At 40.8% G+C, this 21,324-nt stretch overlaps 1 protein-coding gene across 1 annotated transcript in view; it reads right to left on the reverse strand.

Moving 5' to 3' along the window:
• Positions 1-17,510, reverse strand: part of CARMIL2 (capping protein regulator and myosin 1 linker 2) — a 62,534-nt gene extending 45,024 nt beyond the window's left edge. The window contains exons 1-12 of the mRNA XM_063313101.1: positions 17,418-17,510; positions 14,498-14,586; positions 13,039-13,089; positions 12,723-12,782; positions 11,196-11,317; positions 10,639-10,730; positions 9,913-9,983; positions 7,073-7,146; positions 6,189-6,264; positions 5,211-5,299; positions 2,366-2,460; positions 362-448 (exon numbers count right to left, since the gene is read on the reverse strand). Coding sequence (XP_063169171.1) covers positions 362-448; positions 2,366-2,460; positions 5,211-5,299; positions 6,189-6,264; positions 7,073-7,146; positions 9,913-9,983; positions 10,639-10,730; positions 11,196-11,317; positions 12,723-12,782; positions 13,039-13,089; positions 14,498-14,586; positions 17,418-17,457 — 946 coding nt within the window. The 5' untranslated portion in view covers positions 17,458-17,510. The remainder of the gene's footprint in view (positions 1-361; positions 449-2,365; positions 2,461-5,210; positions 5,300-6,188; positions 6,265-7,072; positions 7,147-9,912; positions 9,984-10,638; positions 10,731-11,195; positions 11,318-12,722; positions 12,783-13,038; positions 13,090-14,497; positions 14,587-17,417) is intronic.
• Positions 17,511-21,324: the final 3,814 nt, after the last annotated feature.

Here is a 21,324-nt window from a genome sequence, read left to right on the forward strand (position 1 = left end):
TACTCTTTATAAAAATTAGATCACATCAGGCTTCCTGGATATAGACTTTATTATTGGTCTTTAAAAAAAACAGGCTGTGAAAGAGTTTGGACCATCCATCCAAGTAATGAGGTAAACAGATCACATCTGTGCATTAGATGTGTGTGTGTGTGTGTTTTCAGCTGAGCAGACTAATGAAAGACAGAACACAGAAACCATAAAACACACAAGTCAATACATAAGACAGGAAGGCCCCCAGTCACAGTGGTAAATCTCATAGTAAGGCAGCAACAGTGATCCAGTGAAAAAGAGAGTTTGTGGATTTCATACAGTTGAGTGCATCATTAGAAGCCTTGTAAAGAAGAACAAGGGTGGGATCTACCTTTCTGAGTCATAGAAGTCCTCGCAAAGTTCAAGGACTGGAAACCCCTCATGCTTTGTTCAAAGGTCTGGCTTAGAGCAATTATACCTGTAGGCAGAGTAGAACAACCAGAGTCAAGTCATAGACACGGCACAACCACAGCACCCGTGGGAATTTTCAGATGGAATTTTTCCTTGCTGAAAATTCACTGAGCCACTCTCTCAGTTCATTTTTCTTCTACAAACTACCAATAGAATTGCACCTGACTTTCTACAGGATTGGGGATATTGAATTACTTGTTCAGGAGACCTTTTTTTTTTTTGAATAGAAGGCAAAATAGATATTTGCACATTATTGTTATTTTTTCTTTTTGCCAATTTTAATTTGCTCAGTGATACAGGTCTTTAGAGCAATCATTTATAATGGGTGTCTGGGCTTGTAACACAGTAAACATTTTCTGCTTTGGAAATGGTTTGGAAAGAAAATGAACTGCCAAGCAAAGTTAAATTAGCAGTGACACCATCAGTAGAAGATGGATGGGTGGGTGGGTAGATGTTTTTGTGTTTAATTACACAAAAGAATGCAATTGTGCTGTAACATTTGCATTAAATACTTTCCATTGCATAGCTGAAAATGTGTCTCGATGCTATTAAAAAGATAATAAACAAATTCTTTCCCCCCTCCCCATTAATAGCAGAGGCTTGTCAAGGGGCAAAGAATATCATATATACATACTCTATAACTAAGGGGGTTTTTGGAGAGAGGGGAGAGAATGGAACAGCAGCACAATGAGAATTTACAGACTCTCTGTGCTTTGAAAAAAGGTGGAAGCAGCACAGGGAAAATACAGAAAGACAATGCTTGGATCAGATTTGCCACATCGATCTGTTCTGTAAAGATTTGGGGAATCACAGAATTCTACCTTACATATTTATTTTTTTAACTTCATCAAATCATCCTGCACTGAGATGGCCACTGTAACAATTCATAGCCAGCGCAGAATCTGGTTAACTTGGCTAGGGATTCTGCAAGCCACAGAAACCTCTCTCCCAGCCCCCTTCCCCTCTGAAAATCTTCTAGGCAGTGTACTTTCTCCCAACCTTAGTTCCCCTTCTGCAAAATGAGAATATTGGCCCTGCGGGCTGTTGCTTGATATAAGAACACACACACCCCTGCCCAGCAGGGACGAATTTGTTTTGCAAATCAAATGTCATAGAAATGAGTAACAATCAAAGGACTTACATGAATTGGAAATGTGGATCAGGTCTTCTATCTATCTATCTATCTATCTATCTATCTATCTATCTATCCATCCATCCATCCATCCATCCATCCATCCATCCATCCATCCATCCATCCATTCCACCTCCCCTTCTCCAACCCACCCCAGTTCCAAAGGCAGAGCTTGCTTTTTAAACTTGCACTGTGTTGCATCTAGATGACCAGAACAGAGGGATTTAGGCAGGGCTTGAAGCAATGGCAAAAAACAGCTTAAAGAGCAATGTTGTAACTGCCCATTAGTTAGAACCTGTTTTCTTGAAGACCCTAGGTCCATCTTCTACATACTGCAAAGGGAAGTTTTAGGAAATAGGGTCTAGTTGTCCACTTACACTGCAATCACAGGTTTCTGTTGGGAAGGATATATGAGCAAGTTCATACAGATGCACACACCTATGTATGAGATTTATAACCTGCCATGATTGGCCTAAAGTCTCCCAATAGTTTTCCATATCTAAATGTGGGCTTGAGCCTAGATCTCCCTAGATCTAGTCAACATGTTAACCACAGCACCAAAATCTAGAGCAGGCTCCTCCATGGCAGGCACCTTCCAATGTGTGGAGGAATATGACATCAGGCATTAGCTATACAGCCCTGTCAGCACGTCCAGATCCATTTCTACCATTCCATTTTAGTCATCTGATAGTTGAAAAGTTGAACAGTAGTAATGAATCCAATCCATTATTATAGCCAGATTATAGAAAATCCTACTGCAAAGCATCTGCTGAGACATTGGGAATGTCCTACCTCGATCCTCCAGGAGGTTTCTAGAGAGATTAAGGGTGTTTAAGGCAGAGTCTGTATATTCTTGAAGGACAAGGGCCATCTGCTGAGCAAAATCACTACAAAAGAGAGACAATTTTGCACAATAACAAGGAATCCATGCAGAGAGAGATACAAGATCTACAGATTATGGCCAAATATTTGTAGTTGTCTGGAGTTTTCTCCCTCCTTCAAGGGGCTGTGTCTTGTCCATGACCTTGGACATATTTTCACAACACAATTCAAGGTCAGGAATAGCACATGGATGGGGAGATGGTCCTTTGAATTCCATTGCTTGAAAACAAGTTCCAGATCTTATGGGTCTTCCTTTGATTCTGTGTTGCCAAAATATTCCAAACATTTCTGAAACCCAGCCTGGGCTGAGAGAAAAGGAGGAAGGGAGACCAAACTTGCAATCATGCATACAATCCCTGACTTTCTTTCAGCTCTGAGATTGAGAGAGAGCCTGTGGTTTGTTATACACTCAGTAGAAAGATAGCAGAAGAATTTGTGATCAGAAGGAATTTTGAGCAGAATTGTTGACCACACTCCCATTGGATGGGGCTGATTTCTGATTTGGCTTCTGGTTGGTGTGTAAGTATAACCCAGAATAACAACTAAAGTCAACCTCACTGGAGACCCTGAATGTTCTTCTAAGCCTACACATGTGCTTGAGTCTTTCGGTGGTGTGGCTGGACAGCATTTATATCTTAAGCTGGCTGCTGTTTTTATGGTGTTTTTAACAAACACAATACTATCTGTCTTCCAAGGCATTTTGAAGTTGTGAAATACTAATAAAGTTTTTTTTAAAAAAAGCAGTGTGAGAATCTGTCAGTGTTAAAATGCATCAGGCAAGGTACTTAAACAGAAAAATATCCCTTCCAGGAATCCTCCTGTAGCTTTTGTTCCTGGAACTGGGTGCCTGTGTTTACACAAAATTGGTGTGCCTATCTGTGTCTGTACGTGCGTGCCTTCACGTCAGTCTTGGATTAGTCCCTAGTTTTCTTGGCAAGATTTTTTTGGAAGTGGTTTGCCCTTGCCTACTTCTTCCTGGGGCTGAGAAGGAGAGACTGGTCAAAGGTCATCCAGCTGGCTTTGTGCCCAAGGCAGGACTAAAACTCACGGTTTCTAGCCTTTAACCCCTACCCAAACTGGCTTTATTTATATATACTAGTCATTAATAATCCCAGGTTTCTAAGAAAACTCAATGAATCAGCCCAGAATTGCACCTAGTCAAGCTTACTCTAGAATGCTACCTTCCAATGGACAATATATCTCATAATTACCAGACAGCCTCATTCTATGGGAATTGGAAAGTGCATTTATTTAAAAGCAAATAGGATAGCCAGTTTGGTGTAGCGGTTAACGCATCAGGCTAGAAACTGGGAGGCTGTGAGTTCTAGTCCCGCCTTAGGCACAAAGCTAGCTGGGTGACCTTGGGCCAGTCACTTTCCCTCAGCCCCAGGAAGGAGGCAATGGAAAACCACTTCTGAAAAACCTTGCCAAGAAAACTGCAGGGACTAGTCAAGGCAGTCTCTGAGAATCAGACACAACTGAACGTATTAAAAAAGAAAAAAGCAGAATCTTGAAAGCCTGAGTTTTTCCATCCTTCCCTCTTATGCTGTACTGAATTAGGAGCCTTCTGAGCTTCTTTCTCATGCTTTTGCTGTTGCTCGGGTTTAACGTTGCCTCTGGCTAGCTCCCTCAAGGTTATCTCTGTGGCTTTCTGCAGGAACCTATCCCTGGTCTCACTAAATCAAGTCTTGGTAGTTTCCAAGAAATCTCAGGCTTTTCTTCTATGTAGTCCTATTACAGCTGACATGTTTTGGCATCTATAGACTAATGAGCCACCATCTTATTTGGGTGCTGTTACCTTGGAATGTATCATGAGATGCTTCACAAGCTTAGAAAGCAGAAGTTCACCACGTCCCCCCCCACCCCTTTCTTCTTCTCTTAGGACCTTTCCTCACTACGGATTCACTACTATTATGACTACTACTGATTCACTACTGATTCACAATTGAACAGATCATTAAAAAAAAGGTAATAGGCTTCTTGTTCATGGTTTTGTCCATTCTCATTAAAGAAAATTCATGATTATATCTAGTGGAAGTGGGCTCCCTGTTTCTTTTTCCTAAGCTGAAAATTATGGTCCCTACAAAGGATAAAAAGCATACATGTTGCCTAAGAAAATGCCTGACTAATCATAAAGAGTCATTTTTAATAATATAAATATGCATCAGAATATAATATAAATATACATTATTTATTATATTATGAATAAATATAATATATATTTAATATAAATATAAATATGCATCAGAATGGAAGATAACAGGCCCTATTTTAAAAGCAATACCCCCTTTTCCCCAAACAAGGATGGGAGTATTTCTAAGACAGATACCTCCTACAAGCCATGTACTTGTGTACAACATGAATAATTGAAAATTCAGTATTCTGGTTTCTCCAAAACTATCATCTAGCTATGTGTAAATGTGGATTTAAAACAAATAAAATTCATTGAATTGCCTAGAATCATTGGGAGTTGGGCAGTATACAAAGTTTACTACTACTACTACTAATAATAATAATAATTCAATCTCTTTAATTAACTGACAGTGGAATTTTTTTGTGGAGTTGGGGTTTTTTTGCTTGGCTGTTTTGCAGGATAGTTTACTCATCTCTGAATAACTGTAGTGCTTATTCTACGGTTTGCATTAAATGCTTGGATCTCTTAGCTGCTTACTCTAATACAAATTCAATTGTCAGAAAGCTAGAATTTTATTCCTTGAATTTCTAAGGGTGCTGTTGTTAAAACACCTTTGCTTACCATTTTAAACCACAATTTTCCAGTTCCAACTCTTTCAAAGTCACTGATTTTCTGAGGGCCAGAAGGATCTCTTCCAAAATATCCTGATTCTGTTGTAAGAAAAAAGAAGAGAGCCACATGCAGTTAAAGCTAAGAAATGAAGGCACAGAGAAAATTCTGCTTCCAGCTTAGGAAAAAGAGTGAAAGTGTGATCCAAGAATGGCCAAACACCTCTTGAGTTCTTACTGGCCAGAGCATGTTAATAATCAATATTGAAGGCCTTTATTACAATTTCTACCTGTCTTCTGGTATTGAAACACCAATAATGGAGGAATGGGTTGTGAAGATGGCTGAGTTTGCAGAAATGTCTAAATCGACTTGTTTGATTAAAGAGGGAACTACAACTACTTTTACAGAAAACTGGAAACCCTTTGTGGATTTTTTGCTGGAAAAGGGTAAAAACGAACTGCTGATTTTGGGATTTATTGATTAAAAAGGGTTTGTTTATGGGAAGAAGGGAACTATGATATGCAATATGGAAGGTGGAGATGGCAATTGCTATGTTTGCAGTTGCTGCAAAGAAGACTGGAAGTCACTAGATATCTTCCTTTTTTTTAATCCTTCACTTTGTCTTTTACCCTTTTATAATTGCTTTCTTTTTCTATTTCTTCTTCTATATTTCTGCAGTTTTTTAAATCTTTGTAAAATCTTCTTTTAATAAAAAATATTAAAAATAACAGTCAGGAGGATGCTGGGTGAGAGATAAACTTCTCTGTTATGAATGGCAGAAGGATCTGGGGTTTCAGGAGGCAGAGATGTTCTGCACCGCTTGGTCCATGACCCTTTCAGCAAGGGGAAAGGGAAAGCTTGAACAAATTGAGTGGTCTACCACTAAGCCATGGGCCTTACTAAACATCTCACAAAGTTCCTCACCAATCTTTCAATGGGCCTTGGAGAATAAAATACCTCTGAGGTCTCTTTGCTGACTGCTGCACTCACCAGTTTGAAGTCTTTGCAACTTAGCTTTGTAAACCACTGATTGAATGACAAACCAGCCACACAAAGAGCTATATCCCTGCAGAAAAACAAAAACAATATACAGAGTTAATTTCAGTGTCAGCTGGGAGGAGTCGTAACTAAGATAGCAGAGAGTTCAAGAAGAATCTCACTAACTACATGACTTTATGGCCATCCTGCAAATACAAAGCACAAATCCCACTTGGTCAAGTAGGGATGGGCTGGGTTTTTTTACCTTTATGTGGCATATTCAGCCCAGATCTAGATACCCACCAAGCCAAACAGCTTGTTTGCATGGCTTCCTCCTTAGCTCTGTGAAGGGGTTGAGAATTGAAAAGCTATCGCATTACCTTATATCAAAGACCTTTCCTCAAATATAAGGCTAAAATTTTGCTTCCTTTTTTTTTAAGCAACAAAGGAAATTCTGAGGGTTGCAGGTGTTCCAGCTAATTTTAACACTCTTTCAAGATGGCTCTCCCACAAATTCCTACCTACATTTTGCACATCCATGCCTATCCACTAAAGCAGGGTTTTTCAACCAGGGTTCCGTGGCACTCTAGGGTTCTGCAAGAGGTCACCAGGGGTTCCCTGGGAGATCACAATTTATTTTAAAAATTATTTCAAATTCGGGCAACTTCACATTAAAGAGGTAAGTTTCATTCTTTCCTTTTAATTTAAGAATAGTGTTAATGCATATATACAGGCCTATCCATGAAACAAATATAATACTTTTGTAACTGCTGGCCTATATTTGAGTTTGAACGTGCAGGCGTTCCCCCAGGCCTGAAAAATATTTCAAGGGTTCCTCCAGGGTCAAAAGGTTGAGAAAGGCTGCGCTAGACCACAATTCTTTTATAGAGACTCACTGGCTGGGCAGGTGGTTGAAATCCAGCAGTTTGAACTCTCTGCATCCCCGGACATGATAAACATTATCCACATCCTGTGGAAAAAAAAGAGTATTGTCTTACTGTCAATAAGAATTTGTGATCACTGAATGGTCACTGTCTTTGCCCAAGTGATTTTAAACAACCTCAAGCTGCTTGTTTTATGTTTCCTCTGAAACAGGTCAGATTGAACCCCACGTTTTTTTTTTGTCACTTTCCATCTCCCTCCAACTCATCAGTGCTGCCACATAGTACAAGTCAGCTCTAAACTGCTAAAACTCCCTGCTTTCTTGAGCTGTAAGGGCAAAGTTTATGAGATTGAAAGTCTGCCCAATGACTGCCCCCAAAATTGAAAATAATGAAAAGAAAAGCCTATAAATCTGGACAAACGTGCTTCTTATAACATAAAAACTGCCAGGAGTTTCCTGAGCACCTACTCAAAGGCCTGGGAGAACATCTAGTTTGTAGGCATATTACTAAAATTTTGTAGGGAAATTGCTAAAAGCAGCACACCAAGCCACTTATATTTCTGTAAATTAGGAGGGTAAAATAAAAACACAGTGTTGATTTTTCTCGGTGCTTATTTTTTGCCAGCATTCTTGAGCTAATTTCTTACCAGGTCTAGCACAGCATGCAATTTGCTGTGTGTGCACCACCTGCACCTAGAAGAGCATTTGTGTGCAGTTGTGCTTGGCAGAGGTAGCAATTTCAGAGCGTCAACCCACAAACATCTTCTATAATATCTGCATTGTATTCAGCTGTATGGCCTCCACAGTTTTAACTTTCTGGAAATGTTTATAAAGCAAGTTATGTTGGAGGATTTAAGGTGAAGGATAGGACACTCAGATTATTTTTTTTCTGGTTGTTTTCTGGGTTTTACTCTTTATTTTAGCCTTCTCGTGGATCTTTGAATCCAGAGTGCTTGGTCTTTAATTAATAGATTATGATTGCAGCAGTGGAAATATGATGAAGATATAAAGAAATGATGGCCTAAAAATTTTGGCATACTATGCTAAAGGTAGATCATCTCTGATCCCAGGACTGTTTAGGGCATGCATCTGAGCATCTTTTCTGCAGCCCTTCAGACCACCAAATTTGGGGACACGGTTTCTCACTGTTCTGAAGTAAGGAACACGTAAATCACTTTTTTAACATAGTTAAAAAGAACAGACCTGCTCCCCAGCCCTTGGTGGGGAGGGCAACAAATTTCTGGTCCTGCCCACATGCATGACGTTGCCATACCCACTTTGAAGGAGCACCCAAGTCCTCCCTCTACAATATTAAGTTCATCCCCAGGGAGTTTCCAGATCCTGCTCCAGATAAAGCATGAAAGTACTTTCCAGGTCTCAAGTTCCTCAAAACAGAGGGGTTTGATTTATTTTATTTTATTAAATTTATAAGCTGCCCAATTCCATTACAACTCTGGGCTGCATACTATCTATACCATTCAAAATAAAATAATCCACACAATACAAAATATGGAAAGAACATCTAGAGAAAACCACCACCACTTCACTAATGAGACAACCCACCAGGGGCCCACCACCCATCTAGTCCAGGGCCAGGGAAAAGAGCCAGGTCTTAAAAGCTCGTCTCAATAAGATCAGGCTGAAGGTTGTATGAATCTCTGGCGAAATGTCATTCCAGAGGGCAGGCGCTACAACAGAGAGGACTCTCTTCCTGGGACTCATCAGGTGACACTTTAATACAGTGGTTCTCAACCTTGGCAGCTTGAAGATGTGTAGACTTCAACTCCCAGCTTGAAGTCCACACTTCTTCAAGCTGCCAAGGTTGAGAAACTCTGCTTTAATCAGTAGAACCCGTAGTGTGGCAATTCTTTGGGTGTATAGGATGGAGAGCAACTATGGAAGACAGATAGTCCTTTAGACACCTATGCCCTCTCCCATGAAGGGCTCTATAGGTCATGACCAGCACCATGAATTGCCTCTGGAAGCCTCATGGACCAGATGCAGTTTCTGTGTTTGTCCCCAAGGGATCACCATGGAGAGCACATTGCAAGAGGCCAACATGAGATGACCAAAGCATGATAACTTCATGACTTATAATAATGAGGATGTCCAACTCATGTGGCTTAGTGTTAGGTGCATACTAGGCCACCGGGGTCATGAGATCACGATTTTAAAAAAACGTGGCTTTGTTTGTTATGTGAATCCCATCTTCTGTAGTCTGAAACAGAAGGCAGAAGGGAGTTATAACCAGCTGAAAGCCCTTTGGATGTTCAGGTCCTCTCTCTACAGACCTGATGTGAGCAATCCTATTATTTTGTAGAAATACCTGCTGTTTGCTTCCCGTTACACTCTATTCTTATTCTGTCAATAAAGCAAATATACAGATGCCTAAAGAACTTTCTCTGTAAAGAAAAGCTGCAATGGGTGGTGGATGGTTCTGCTCCTGGAAGATTTCATCATGGGGACACTGGCAGCTTGGGACCAAATGGCTTACAAATTAGGATTTGGCAACCTTTGTATATTACCCTAGGGGTGTGCGTTCACGCTTTATTTTCTGTTCACGCTTTATTCCTGAACCTTTCAAAGAATTCATTGGTTGAGAAATGAAACCATTGTAAACCACAGGCACCCACATTCCCAAAGGCAACAGATTGAGTATCTCAGTCTTTTGAAAAATAAGGGTTCCCTTATCGGATTTCTTGTCTCACCAAAAGCAGTCCCTGTCTGAATTCTATGTTGATACACAAATCCAGAGAAAGGGGAGAATTTGATGTTTCTACCTAGCCAGAAGTTATTTTTGTGCTTGCGGCTGAGCTAAGAATGACTCATTTCTTTCCTAGCATTCCACCTTACCCACTGGATTTCTTCTTGGAAAGAAAGGCCACTGTAATCACAGAGGGCAGCGTACGTCTCTGAGAACCCACCTGTTAAGTGTGAGAGGATACTAAATGTCATAGAAGAGTTTGTATAACAATCACAGATAGCCATCAATTCATCTAAGGATCCCCAAGAAAGACATTTTAAAAAGTGCAATTTAGTTTTAGCTAACATCATCTCAAGAGCAGCTGGGAGATGGATTCAAATCCCAGAGACACCCTTGCCTAAACTACTTTCCAAAGAGTAGACTAGCAGAAAGACAGCAGTTCAATAGCTTAGCAGTGTTTCCAAACTGAAGGTCATGAACCATTTTGTCACACACAGAGCAGATCTGCTTAAGAAAGTGTGCGGAAGTCAGAATTGACAGTAACATTTTTTGGTAAAAAGATTTTGAGGAGGACATCCGCAACACAGTTGTACGTCAAGTCAGGGGAATAGCTATCTGCTACTTTCAAGATCGTTTGGATGCTGATGCCCGTCAGTTGCAGCCTTTGCAGTGAATACCAAGAAACTGCAGTCCCAATTGTCTGGTGGCCCTCAGGTTATCTATTCCTGCAAGAGTCTAAATCCCGCTTTCAGGAAAAACCGATGTAGCTTTACCACCATGTTAACAATATGTTTAGATCAACTTTTCTCCAGCAATCTGAATCAGCAATTACTTGCAATATTATTTCTCCATTAATTCCCATATAGTAGAATTACCGCAAGGACTTTCTTTCCATGCTTCTTCCAAGGAATCGATTATATCTTGAATTCTAGCAAGCAAGCTGGGAGGGGCATTCTTGAGTAGATCTCTTTAATATCAAGAAAATGATTAAACTTGCATTAAAGAAATAATACTATAGAAAAAAATGCTGAATTCCGTTTTACTTCAGAGCTTCTTCTGAGAGGTGAGCTGGCTGGGTCAGAGAAGCTATTGCTTTTTAACACATGTTACTTTTATATTTCTATTCCTTCACAATGGCTTTGATATTAGAATATATAAATACTGTATTGAATAGTTTAAAAATCAAGCCCATTTCCCTCTTAGTCTGAGTCACAACTTTTCAACTCTCTCTTCTAATAGAATCTCTCTATAGCAGAGGAGAGAAGATGTGATTGAACTCCAGCTATCATCAGCCCCAGTTAGCATGGCCAGTGGAGAAGGATGCTGAGAGCTGTAATTCCTCAAGATCTGGAAAGCCATGGCTTCAATGGCCATGCCTCTAAGATGCCCAGATTCTATCTTTAGTGGTTTATAATCCACATCAACTCCTTACCCAGGTGATGACCCTGGAAAAACCTTCTTGAGAGATGTAAGCATGTGGATGACCGCATGTTCCAGATCATCCAATGACAGGAAGTCAAATTCAAAGGAAGAGGTATCAGTTTCTATGACAATCTGGAGAAGTGGAAGTGGAAGAAATATGAGAGCAGGTATTGCACATGACTTCCCTGGGCCTATGAAACTAAATCCGAATCACCTAGCTATGCCGACAGCCTTAAGGATGTTTATCAAAGCAATCAGTCCCTTTGAATTCAGTGGAAGCTTAACTGTCTTAACTGTAACAACTAGATGGACAAGTTCATGAAGTTTTTTAGGCAACAGAAGTGGACTGCCCTTCCCTTCTTCCAAGGCTGAGAGAGAGGGTCTAGCCCAAGGTTACCCAGATGGTTTCCTTGCCTAAGGCAAGACTGGACCTCAGGTTTCTCCACTCCTAGTGCAGCACCTTAACCACTAGACCAAACTGGTTCTCATGTAATAACTAGTTCTCCTTAAAAGATATATGCACAAATTGATATCAACAAGTATACTCATTCTTAGAGTATAATGTATGTATTAGTCCAGTGTTTCTCAACTTTGGCAACTTCAAGATATGTGGGCTTCAACGCCCAGAATTCCTCAGCCAACTATGCTGCCTGGGGAATTCTGGGAGTTGAAGTCCACATATCTTCGAGCTGCCAAGGTTGAGAAACACTGTATTAGTCATTCTTAAATGCAGAATCCAGCCCAAGATGTGGTGGTGTTGATCTGCTTTTAATTTAGGGCATTTCACAGTTACAGGATATCAATTTATCATAGATTAAGCCCCTAGACTTTCAAGGAGGCTGGAAACAGCCATCCCCCAAACACCAGGCAATTTCGGCCATCGCTGCCAGCAATATTAAGCTAACTAGACCAATACTTAGATGGTCTGTAAGGAAATGGTCTATGTTCCTATGTTTGATTTCTTAACGAGGAACAGGAATATAATTTTATTCCAAGAGGGACTGCTGCCCTTTTGCTGCTGGACATATGCAATTTCAATGAGATTAGACTGACTGTTGAATTTTGGGGCTCTTAAGATCTCTGTGCATCCTGCCTCCTGCGCCTTCTGCTGCAGTCTAATAGGCATCAGTTTGACCAGAAGAGACAGAAGAGGAGTTAATGCCATTGAAGAGAACTGTCAAGGATAATGTGATTTTTTAAAAGTCCTGTACTGTATAAGTGTTTCTCAACCTTGGCAGCTTGAAGATATGTGGACTTTAACTCCCAGAATTCCCCAGCCAGCACAACACAGCTGGCTGGGGAATTCTGGGAGTTGAAGTCCACACATCTTCAAGCTGCCAAGGTTGAGAAACACTGATATTAAAATAAAGATTTGAGACCTGATCATATGCAAATTCTTATGACAGCTTTGGCACATTTGCTATGGGGAAAAATGGGTTCATCCAAGAAGATACCATCAACCTGCACGGGTGGGAGAAAAGCATATTTTATAGAGGAAGAAGCAGATCTCACTATCCATTCCCCATCTTGAACTCACCTTTTTAGCTTCTCTCATTTTGATAAACAGCATGGCAAGGAAGCTGAAGCTAACTTGGACCTGCAAAGAGAAATCTACAAGTGTTATTCCCTGCTTGCCTTTTGCATCACAAACAGATATCTAAATATTTTAAAGAGAAAGCTGAAACTTACTGCACGTGTGTGTCTTACCTTCATAACGGATATTGATCACCTGACTAATAATAGGGCCGGCACCAGCATTTCTGCAGGGGGCTGAGATGTATGGGACTGCACTAGGCAAACAGCACCTGATTAGAAAACCGGTAGGGCCAAGGACAGAACAGGACTTACGGTACCTTGATAGGAAACTTTGCCATCACCACCAGTGCTCGCCAAGGCATCAAAACCTACACAGAGAGAGACATGTTGAAAAAGAAAACAGACCCAAGTAGGCTGAGGCCAAGCTGTGTCTCCATGCTTGGTATCAGCCAGGAGTTGATAGGGAAACCCCTGTGCAATATCCACAAAAGGTTTAAGAGTTGCAATATATTTAGTCACATACAGTATATACACACTGGGAATGGAATTGATCATCTAGATACAGGGTTTCTCAACCTTGGCAACTTAAAGATGTGTGGATCTCAACACCCAGAATTCCCCAGACAGCCATGCTGGCTGGTGAATTCTGGATGTTGAAGTCCACACATCTTAAAGTTGCCAAGGTTGACAAACACTGACTTAATACCATCTAAGATGGGACATACCATTTGGCAGGACAACCATTATGAAAAGACCCAATGTTTGGCACTCTGCGGTCTTGGTCCACTTCTGAAGCAGGAAACGAGTGGGATAGATTTCAGTGTACCTGATCTATGTTAATTGGCCAGCACTTAAAATCCAGAAAAGGAAGAGGTTCAACTATTTAGGGAGGTCATGCATACACAGTTGCTTTATGTACTGAACATGCTTCGGTATAAAAGATCACCACCACCCCAATTTTTTTCTGAGTACTGAACTAATAACAGATATAGCATATAAGATTGTATTCCTTGGTGCTTCTTAAAAGTCTTAGCTGAGAGAGGTGTGGTATTTTCAAATAATGTATCTCCATAATGTAAGCAGCTCAATAGCTCATGAGTTGTTGTGTTCATCTTATTGGCTCCCTGTGAGCGAATACAAGCAGAGCATGGTATGAAGCAGAACCTGGTATGTGCTAGGGCCAGTGGAGGAACATTAAAATGTCTCCAAGCAAATGCTCTTCTCTAATTTACTACAGTAAAATTGGAAAGGTATCTGGTTGCAGTAAGATCTTCAGCCTTGTTTTAAATACTCATGATACTCCCCTTAAGTTGGATACCAGTATGTGCTGGTTAATCAGTTGCTTGGTTTCCCATGTAGAACCTGCTAGGATGCCTTGTAAACGCTCCAAATATTTGGACGTTTAAACTTTACGGATATTGTTTTGCCTTCCTCAAACCTGGGGAAGTACAGGACAATGTTTTCAGGGCCCCTTTCCTTCTGAAGATGGGAGTTAATTTTGTAATAATCTATTTATTTACAAATGTTCATACTGAGCAGGTATTACAGGAGTGAAGAAATTAACACAAGAAATAACAGACTGCAATAAGAATAAAGAGTGGAAAGCAAGTGTGCTTCTTCATTTCATTATTTCTGCTAAAATGGTTATACATCCCTATTGTCTATCAAGAATGATTTTTCAAGGACTTCAGTGTCCATGGTGTTGTCTGTTTCTGCCCAGGAATTATGCCCACACATACATCAAATGGATAGTAAAAATAAACCATACACACATACCAGGACAATTTCCTCCACTTTGGATTTGATGTGGAACTGAGCATCAAGCAAGACTAACTCCCGTGTCCCTAGGAAATTAGTGATGCTTTCTGAAAAAAACATAAATGGATAAATGAGACTGGGAGAACATTTGTAATACAAGCGATAGCTTTAACTTCCAAAGGCTTCTTAGAGAAGGATACTTAGCTGCCATAGGGAGGGTCCTGCATTGATTTTTACTAAAACTTGGCTAGTTTATGGATAGGATAGGTAATGTGGTAGTCTCTACATATTTTGGACAACAACTCCATCACCCGTCATCCAAACTAACTGCAGCTGGTAGGACTTGAAATCAAACATACTGTTTATGGAGGAGTTAATGCTAAAGAAATCTGGCCTAGAAGAATGAGTTAAACCCTACATAAAATGCAGGAATAAACTACTGTAAACCAAAATCCTCAGATTTGCAGAAATCAGTATGGATTACAAAGGATTACAGAGTTCATCCTCTTAATTCTCATATCATGGTAAGCCATTACATGTTTTAACTGAGGCTGATTAAGCCACAGTAGCCAAGTTTACACATAACCTTGGAACATGAGCCATTGTTTATAGCCAAAACTAAACATGGCAGATTGGGCTGGACAACCCTCTTCTTGTTTAGATAGATATTTATTGCAATTATTTGTATACTGCCCCAGCCCCAAGACTCAACATACAATAACGACATGACATAGGGCAGCAATTTAAATAAATAGACCAAATGCCCAAGACACCACCTTTCAGAAACATGTCAAATTAAAATGGTTTTGACAACCTTGTGGACAGTCAACAGTGAGGGGGTCAGTTTTATCTCCAGGACATGGTGTTGTACAGCATTGGGGCTACCATGGAGAAAGCTTATTTCTAGGTCCAAGCCCTCAATTTATTTGGGGTATGTATGTTGAAACCCTAAGTAGCACCTGTCTCAGTGATCTCAGAGAAGTGGAAGAACCATTCTGAAGGACAAAGTCCCTCCAGCAGCCATTGAAAGTTGGCCAACTGAAAGGGGTATTTTAAAGATAAACTCACATGGAACTGTGAGCTTATTTTTAAATACATACATAAATGTGTGCATTTCAAAGACGAGGCACATTACAGGGTTGAGAAAGATGTGCACTTTGCATTGAGCTCAGAAGTTTACAGGGAACCAGTGCAGTGACCCGAGAATGGACCTTCTGCTGCAGAAGTGGGACTTGTCCTCCAGCTGCTGCTACATCTTGTCCATCTGGACCTCCCAAGTTGTCTTCAAAGGCAGACCAGGTAGATCATCTGGCAGTAATTCAACTATACAGTGATGAGGGTACGAGTCACTGTTCCCAGAACTTTTATAGGATGAATAAAACTGTGGCTTAACCATGCTCAGCCTGGTCAGTTCAAGATCCAAAAGCTGCCTTTGTATAACTACTCCATGGCTTAGCAGGTTGTATAACTTAGTACATTTAGAAAGTTTATGATACAGCATGTGATGCAAATTCAGGAACCAAGTTAAATGCATTTTGCAAGCCCAGCCAAAACCCTGTTTATCTGCTGCGTGTATCTTGTAAATCTCATCCCAGGATAACAGCAGCGGTGGGAAGAGGTGAATTCATTCCTGCAAATCATAAGGCTGATGTGATTTGCATTAAAACAAATACATGTGCAATTAAAAAAAAATAGCAGCATATTTAATTTTGATCCACAAATCTTGGGCTATCTTTCTTTCCCTTCTGTTAGGACAAGACATTGTCAGAAAACATGAATAAGAAGCCTGCCGCTTATGCCCTGATCTGGTGAGTCTTTTTCATTTTTAAAAACATACTGATTTATTAAATTTGTACCCCACATGACTCTCAATGACTCTGGGTGGTTCACAAAAACCCTAAAGTGATACACTATAAAAGAAGATGCAAGGATGGCACAACCAGTAGCAACAAACACACAGTCCTTGAAAGGGACTATACCATACCAGCCAAAGGCCCTCTGAAACACCTGTAGGGTGGGAGCCCCCTGAATCATGGGCTTCTTGATTTTCCAGAGCCACCAGCCCACTGTGCATCTTCATTTAACCATAAGATATAAAAGCTGCTGCAAACTGACAATGTAATTGGCCATATCCTGTTTTGCTTTGTTTTTTGCAAGTGAATGCTAACCATTGTCACTGAAAGGAAATTGGCACACTGGCTTGTGATTTCTTTTTACGCTCCCACATTTTGGGTAGTTTGACACTGATTGGCTATTACACTACAGCACAAGATTTTCTACGGAAGAGAGATTGCACTGGGGTCTCAAAATACCTTTTGTGACTATGTATTTGGTCTTAAGTCTTTTGGAATCCATCTGTTTTGAGTTTCTCTACCTAGGAGCTGTTGAATGTTGTTGAGGGCCAAGAGGCTAGCCCAAGAGACAGAGCTAGAGAATTTGTATTGCCTGGGGCTATTGGAACCAGGTTACAAAAATCCAGATGACCACTAGAGAGCAGCAAAGAGTGGAATTATCTCTTTAGTGTCATCTAGTGGGCATCTGAATTTTAGCAGCCCACAACTGATGGCCTTTGTATTATCCAATTCATTAAATTTTATGGTGGGTGCTTGGCCTGCTAGATCTACAGAATTAGCTACTAGCTGTATAATGCTAGAGAAGCCAACATCAACCAACGTTTCTGAACATTAGAAATTGACTATTTGACTATTTCCTCCTTCCCTTCTCTCACATAAAAACACTTCTTAGTAAACAAGCCCATCAAATATGTCAGCTTCAAAGCTAAGGCCAGATTCTTCATTTCTGAGAATTTGGTCAAACAGGGACACCAGAGAGGTAGAGGCAAGGTTTCTTAAGCACCCCAAAAGCATCCTGAATTGATCATAGCCTCCTGGCCTTCTCTGCTCAGGCTGAGTAGCACAAAAAAAAGGTCTTTGCTTACCATGCAGCTCTGCCGATCTCTCTTTGAAGGAGGCAGCCATCTTCTGGCCCTCTGCAAGGACCTACTTGGAAGGAAGTGGCGTTTCCGTCAGGCTTAGGCACACCAGGTTTACTAAGGCACAAGATGACAGTTTGTATTGTCTACCTCCTTTTTTTTCCTCCCCCTTACCTTGAAAGGCCTCTTGAAGGGCCTCTTCCTGTCTTCCAGCTACCTCAAAATAAAGTAAGCCCTGAGCTTACACAGGGAAGCAGACACAAATGAAGTGTGCGTCTTCCAAGAAACTAGAGCAGAGCACCACAGGTGGGAATCTACTTGTCCTCCTACACTATATGCAAAGTCAACGGCTCATTGCATTAAGATAAATGACTAATTAAACAGCCCATTTGATGCACGAAAGCAGGGACTTCGGAAGCACGACGTTTCTCCTGCATGAGAGCAAATGGAACCTTGCCTTTGACTACTAGCTCACCCAACTGTAGAAGGCTTCAAAGAGCAATTAGTTCAATGGCAGAAGAGATTGCTGAACTACAATCCAGAGCTTGCTGAACTACAACTCCCAGCATCCTTCATTATTGACTGGAGTTGCTGGAGGTAGGAGTCAACATCCCCTAGAAGGCCAGAGGTTTGCCCTGCTATGATTAGCCAAATTCATAGCAAGGACTACCAATCATGGCAAAATATTGCACATGCTCACCTCTTGGAAAGGAATGCTCCCTTTTAGGGATTCAGGAGCTAATTATACCGTCCCTTGGGATATCAGCTAGGCTGAAGACAGGCTTGAATCCACAAATTATTCTAATGTGCCAGTAAACCACCAAGGATTTAATTTTGATTCAGCTAACAAATGAAGCAAGTTCCATGTTCCTTCTTCCTTCCTCTGTGTAGTTGTATCACTAAATTATGAAAACTGGAGTTCGCCAGTAGACCTTTCTGTTGAAGAAGTGTGAGTTCTGTTTAATTCTCAAAACTCTTATCTTCAATGCTAAATATATTTTTGACAGGTTCTAGTTCATGGGTCCCTGGGTTACTGACAAAGCAACGTCAATCCTTTGAGGATTTCTAGTCCTGCTTGGAGGTGTAACAAATAAGACCCAACCTTTCATCATCCCCCCACCCAATATTATTTGGTTCTGACCCATTTTGGCTGTTGATTTGTTAGCACTTGCTACCTGCTTCTACAATTAGGGAGTGATGGCTCTAGAAAAACTCCTGGTGCAGAGCATAGGTAAAGGTAAAGGTTTCCCTTGACGTAAAGTCCAGTCGAGTCCGACTCTAGGGGGCGGTGCTCATCTCTGTTTCTAAGCCTTGGAGCCGGCGTTGTCATAGACACTTCCGGGTCATGTGGCCAGCATGACGACTCGGAACACCGTTACCTTCCCGCCGAAGCGGTACCTATTGATCTACTCACATTTGCATGTTTTCGAACTGCTAGGTGAGCAGGAGCTGGGACGAGCAACGGGAGCTCACCCCGCCGCGCGGTTTCGAACCGCCGACCTTCCGATCGACAGCTCAGCGGTTTAACCCGCAGCGCCACCGCGTCCCTTGGAAAAACACAGGAGGGCAGCTAATTCCTGGCTGTTTTATGGGCTTCCCACAAGCAGGTGCACCATTTATTTTAGTTTCATTCAATTCTGCAGGGGCAGAATAAGGATGGAGAAATTGGAGTAGGTTCAGAGGAAATTTACTAAGATGAAGGGGGTTCTGGAAATCAAGCCCTTTGAGGAATGGTTGAAGAAATGACACCTTTAACTTGGAAAAGAGGGGGTAGGGTACTGTAGCAATCTAAAAGGTGGTTGTATGCAAGAGTGCCCCAACTTGTCCTTTACTGAAACCAAAGGCAGGATAAAGAGTTGTGTGAATTTAAAATGGGATTCAGACTGAAAACTAAAGGATTTCCTGATGTGGAACAGTCTGTTAATGTTAAGACCGTGGTAGACTGCTGGAAATTTTCAAGCAGGGGCCAGATGCTGTCACAGATGAATTCCTCTACTGAACCTTGTACTGGACTAGATTGACCCAGAACAGTCCTTCCAACTCATATATTCTATGAACCTAATTTAAATATTTGTATTTTGCCTTCAGTTATACAATAATCACAAAAGATGATAGGATGTAGAAAAATAGGGCTCTTCGGTCTGATCTAGCAAGATTCTTTCACGCTTACCTACTCAACCTAGTAGTATATGCTTAAAAACCAAAAACCTGTTTTTGAAGTTCAAACAGGAAATCCTAGCAGGTTTACTGAGCACTTGCTAAGCCCCAACACGTGGGTGATCCGTGGAGTGTTCAATTTGCTAAGTTACAAACAGCACGCAGCCAATGAACGCACGGATAGTGAATTTCAATACACTGCTCAAGGCTGTTAACATTTAATATCGGACGTGGAGCCACTGAGAAATCTCTAAAGAGCTTTCACATAATTTCAGAACAGATTGGGCTCAAAGATCACATTAAGCTCTGACAAGTTTAACCACTCTTACTGAATTAACTGTAATGGCTGGGGTTCACATGATAAACTAATGTGAAGCAGTGGATTAAGATTTTTGTTGTCAAGCTGCATCTTCCGTTACTGAATTATTGGAACACTCTGCAATAATATGACCCACGTACCATCAAATCTCAGGCTGTCTCAAGAGCATATTTATTTTCCATGTTACTAGCAAATTAAGCAAACGGTATCTAAATTTGTATTGCTTTCTAAGCCTAGTTTTTTTTTTAAATGCAGAAGCATAAAAATGCATTCCTTTTTGGATTAGGAATACCAAAAAGCACATGGGGAATAAAATCGAATTGCTGTTGAATATACTTTCTTTATTCGAGTTTAGCAAGCTTCAGACTTTGTTAGTTCTCCTTAGAGAACACTGTTAATTAACTGTCAATGATTCAGAATGTTCTAGCAATGTTATCTCAGCTTTGACCCTACCCTGCATCACCAGTCTCCTAAACAAAATTATCAAACCAAAACACTAGGGCAATTCAGAAAAACCAAACATTGATTAGGCTCCCCCCCCCCAATGTTTTTATCATTTTATGGAAGATCTTGTGTATTCCTTCTCTCCCCCCCCCCCCATGTTTTAAGGAGACAGGACTTTGTGGCACCGCTTTTGAAGAAAAAACTCAGATCTTCCAGACAGCAAAAGGGAACCCTCCAGCACTCTTGGGAAATGAAGTTTTCTTACAATAGGCTCACTAGGACTTTACATGACCAATGCAACTCTCCAAGTCCAGGAAAACCTGAAAGCAGCTTTACATGAAGCAGCAGTATGGCAGACAAGTTCTAGTTACACATAAATTCCAACTGCATTTTGTTAAGAACAGCAGGGTTCTGAGGAGGAGCTATGACCCAAATCCAAAGTCTGCATGGGTGCAGACCTACCAAAAAGTGCACACAAAGCCTTGAGAGATTGCCAGAAGCCTACAGTATTTTATCATCTTGCAAGGTTTTGGCATTCTCAAGCACGTTTTATGCAGGAATGCCAAAGTCTTGCAAGATTCTGTCAACTTTTAAACTTTTTTTTTTAATTGGGGATCCACACGTATTATCCAAGAGCATTGCAGGTACAGATATTGTATTGCCAATCCCTCCATACTAAGATATGCTTTCTTTTCTTATAAAAACCATAGCTTGAGTTGTATTTTGGTATGAATACCGTGCAACCCTGGAACGTGGCACATCTCCACAGCTAGAAATGCATTGGACCTATTTGTATTAGTGTATATACAAAGCTGCCCTAAAGGTTCAAGTTGCTGCCAACAAATTAAGATGTATAAAAAATGTTTTTAACAAGAAAATCCTTCTTCTCCCTACCACAACTCCAAATAAAAGAAGACATGCCCCATATGTTTGCTAAAAATGCCCCCCCAGGGGTTCCAAAAAAGTAGAAAGTACACACACGTACACAGAGAG

Source organism: Candoia aspera, chromosome 11, assembly GCF_035149785.1.
Source record: "Candoia aspera isolate rCanAsp1 chromosome 11, rCanAsp1.hap2, whole genome shotgun sequence".
Classification (NCBI taxonomy): domain Eukaryota; kingdom Metazoa; phylum Chordata; class Lepidosauria; order Squamata; family Boidae; genus Candoia; species Candoia aspera.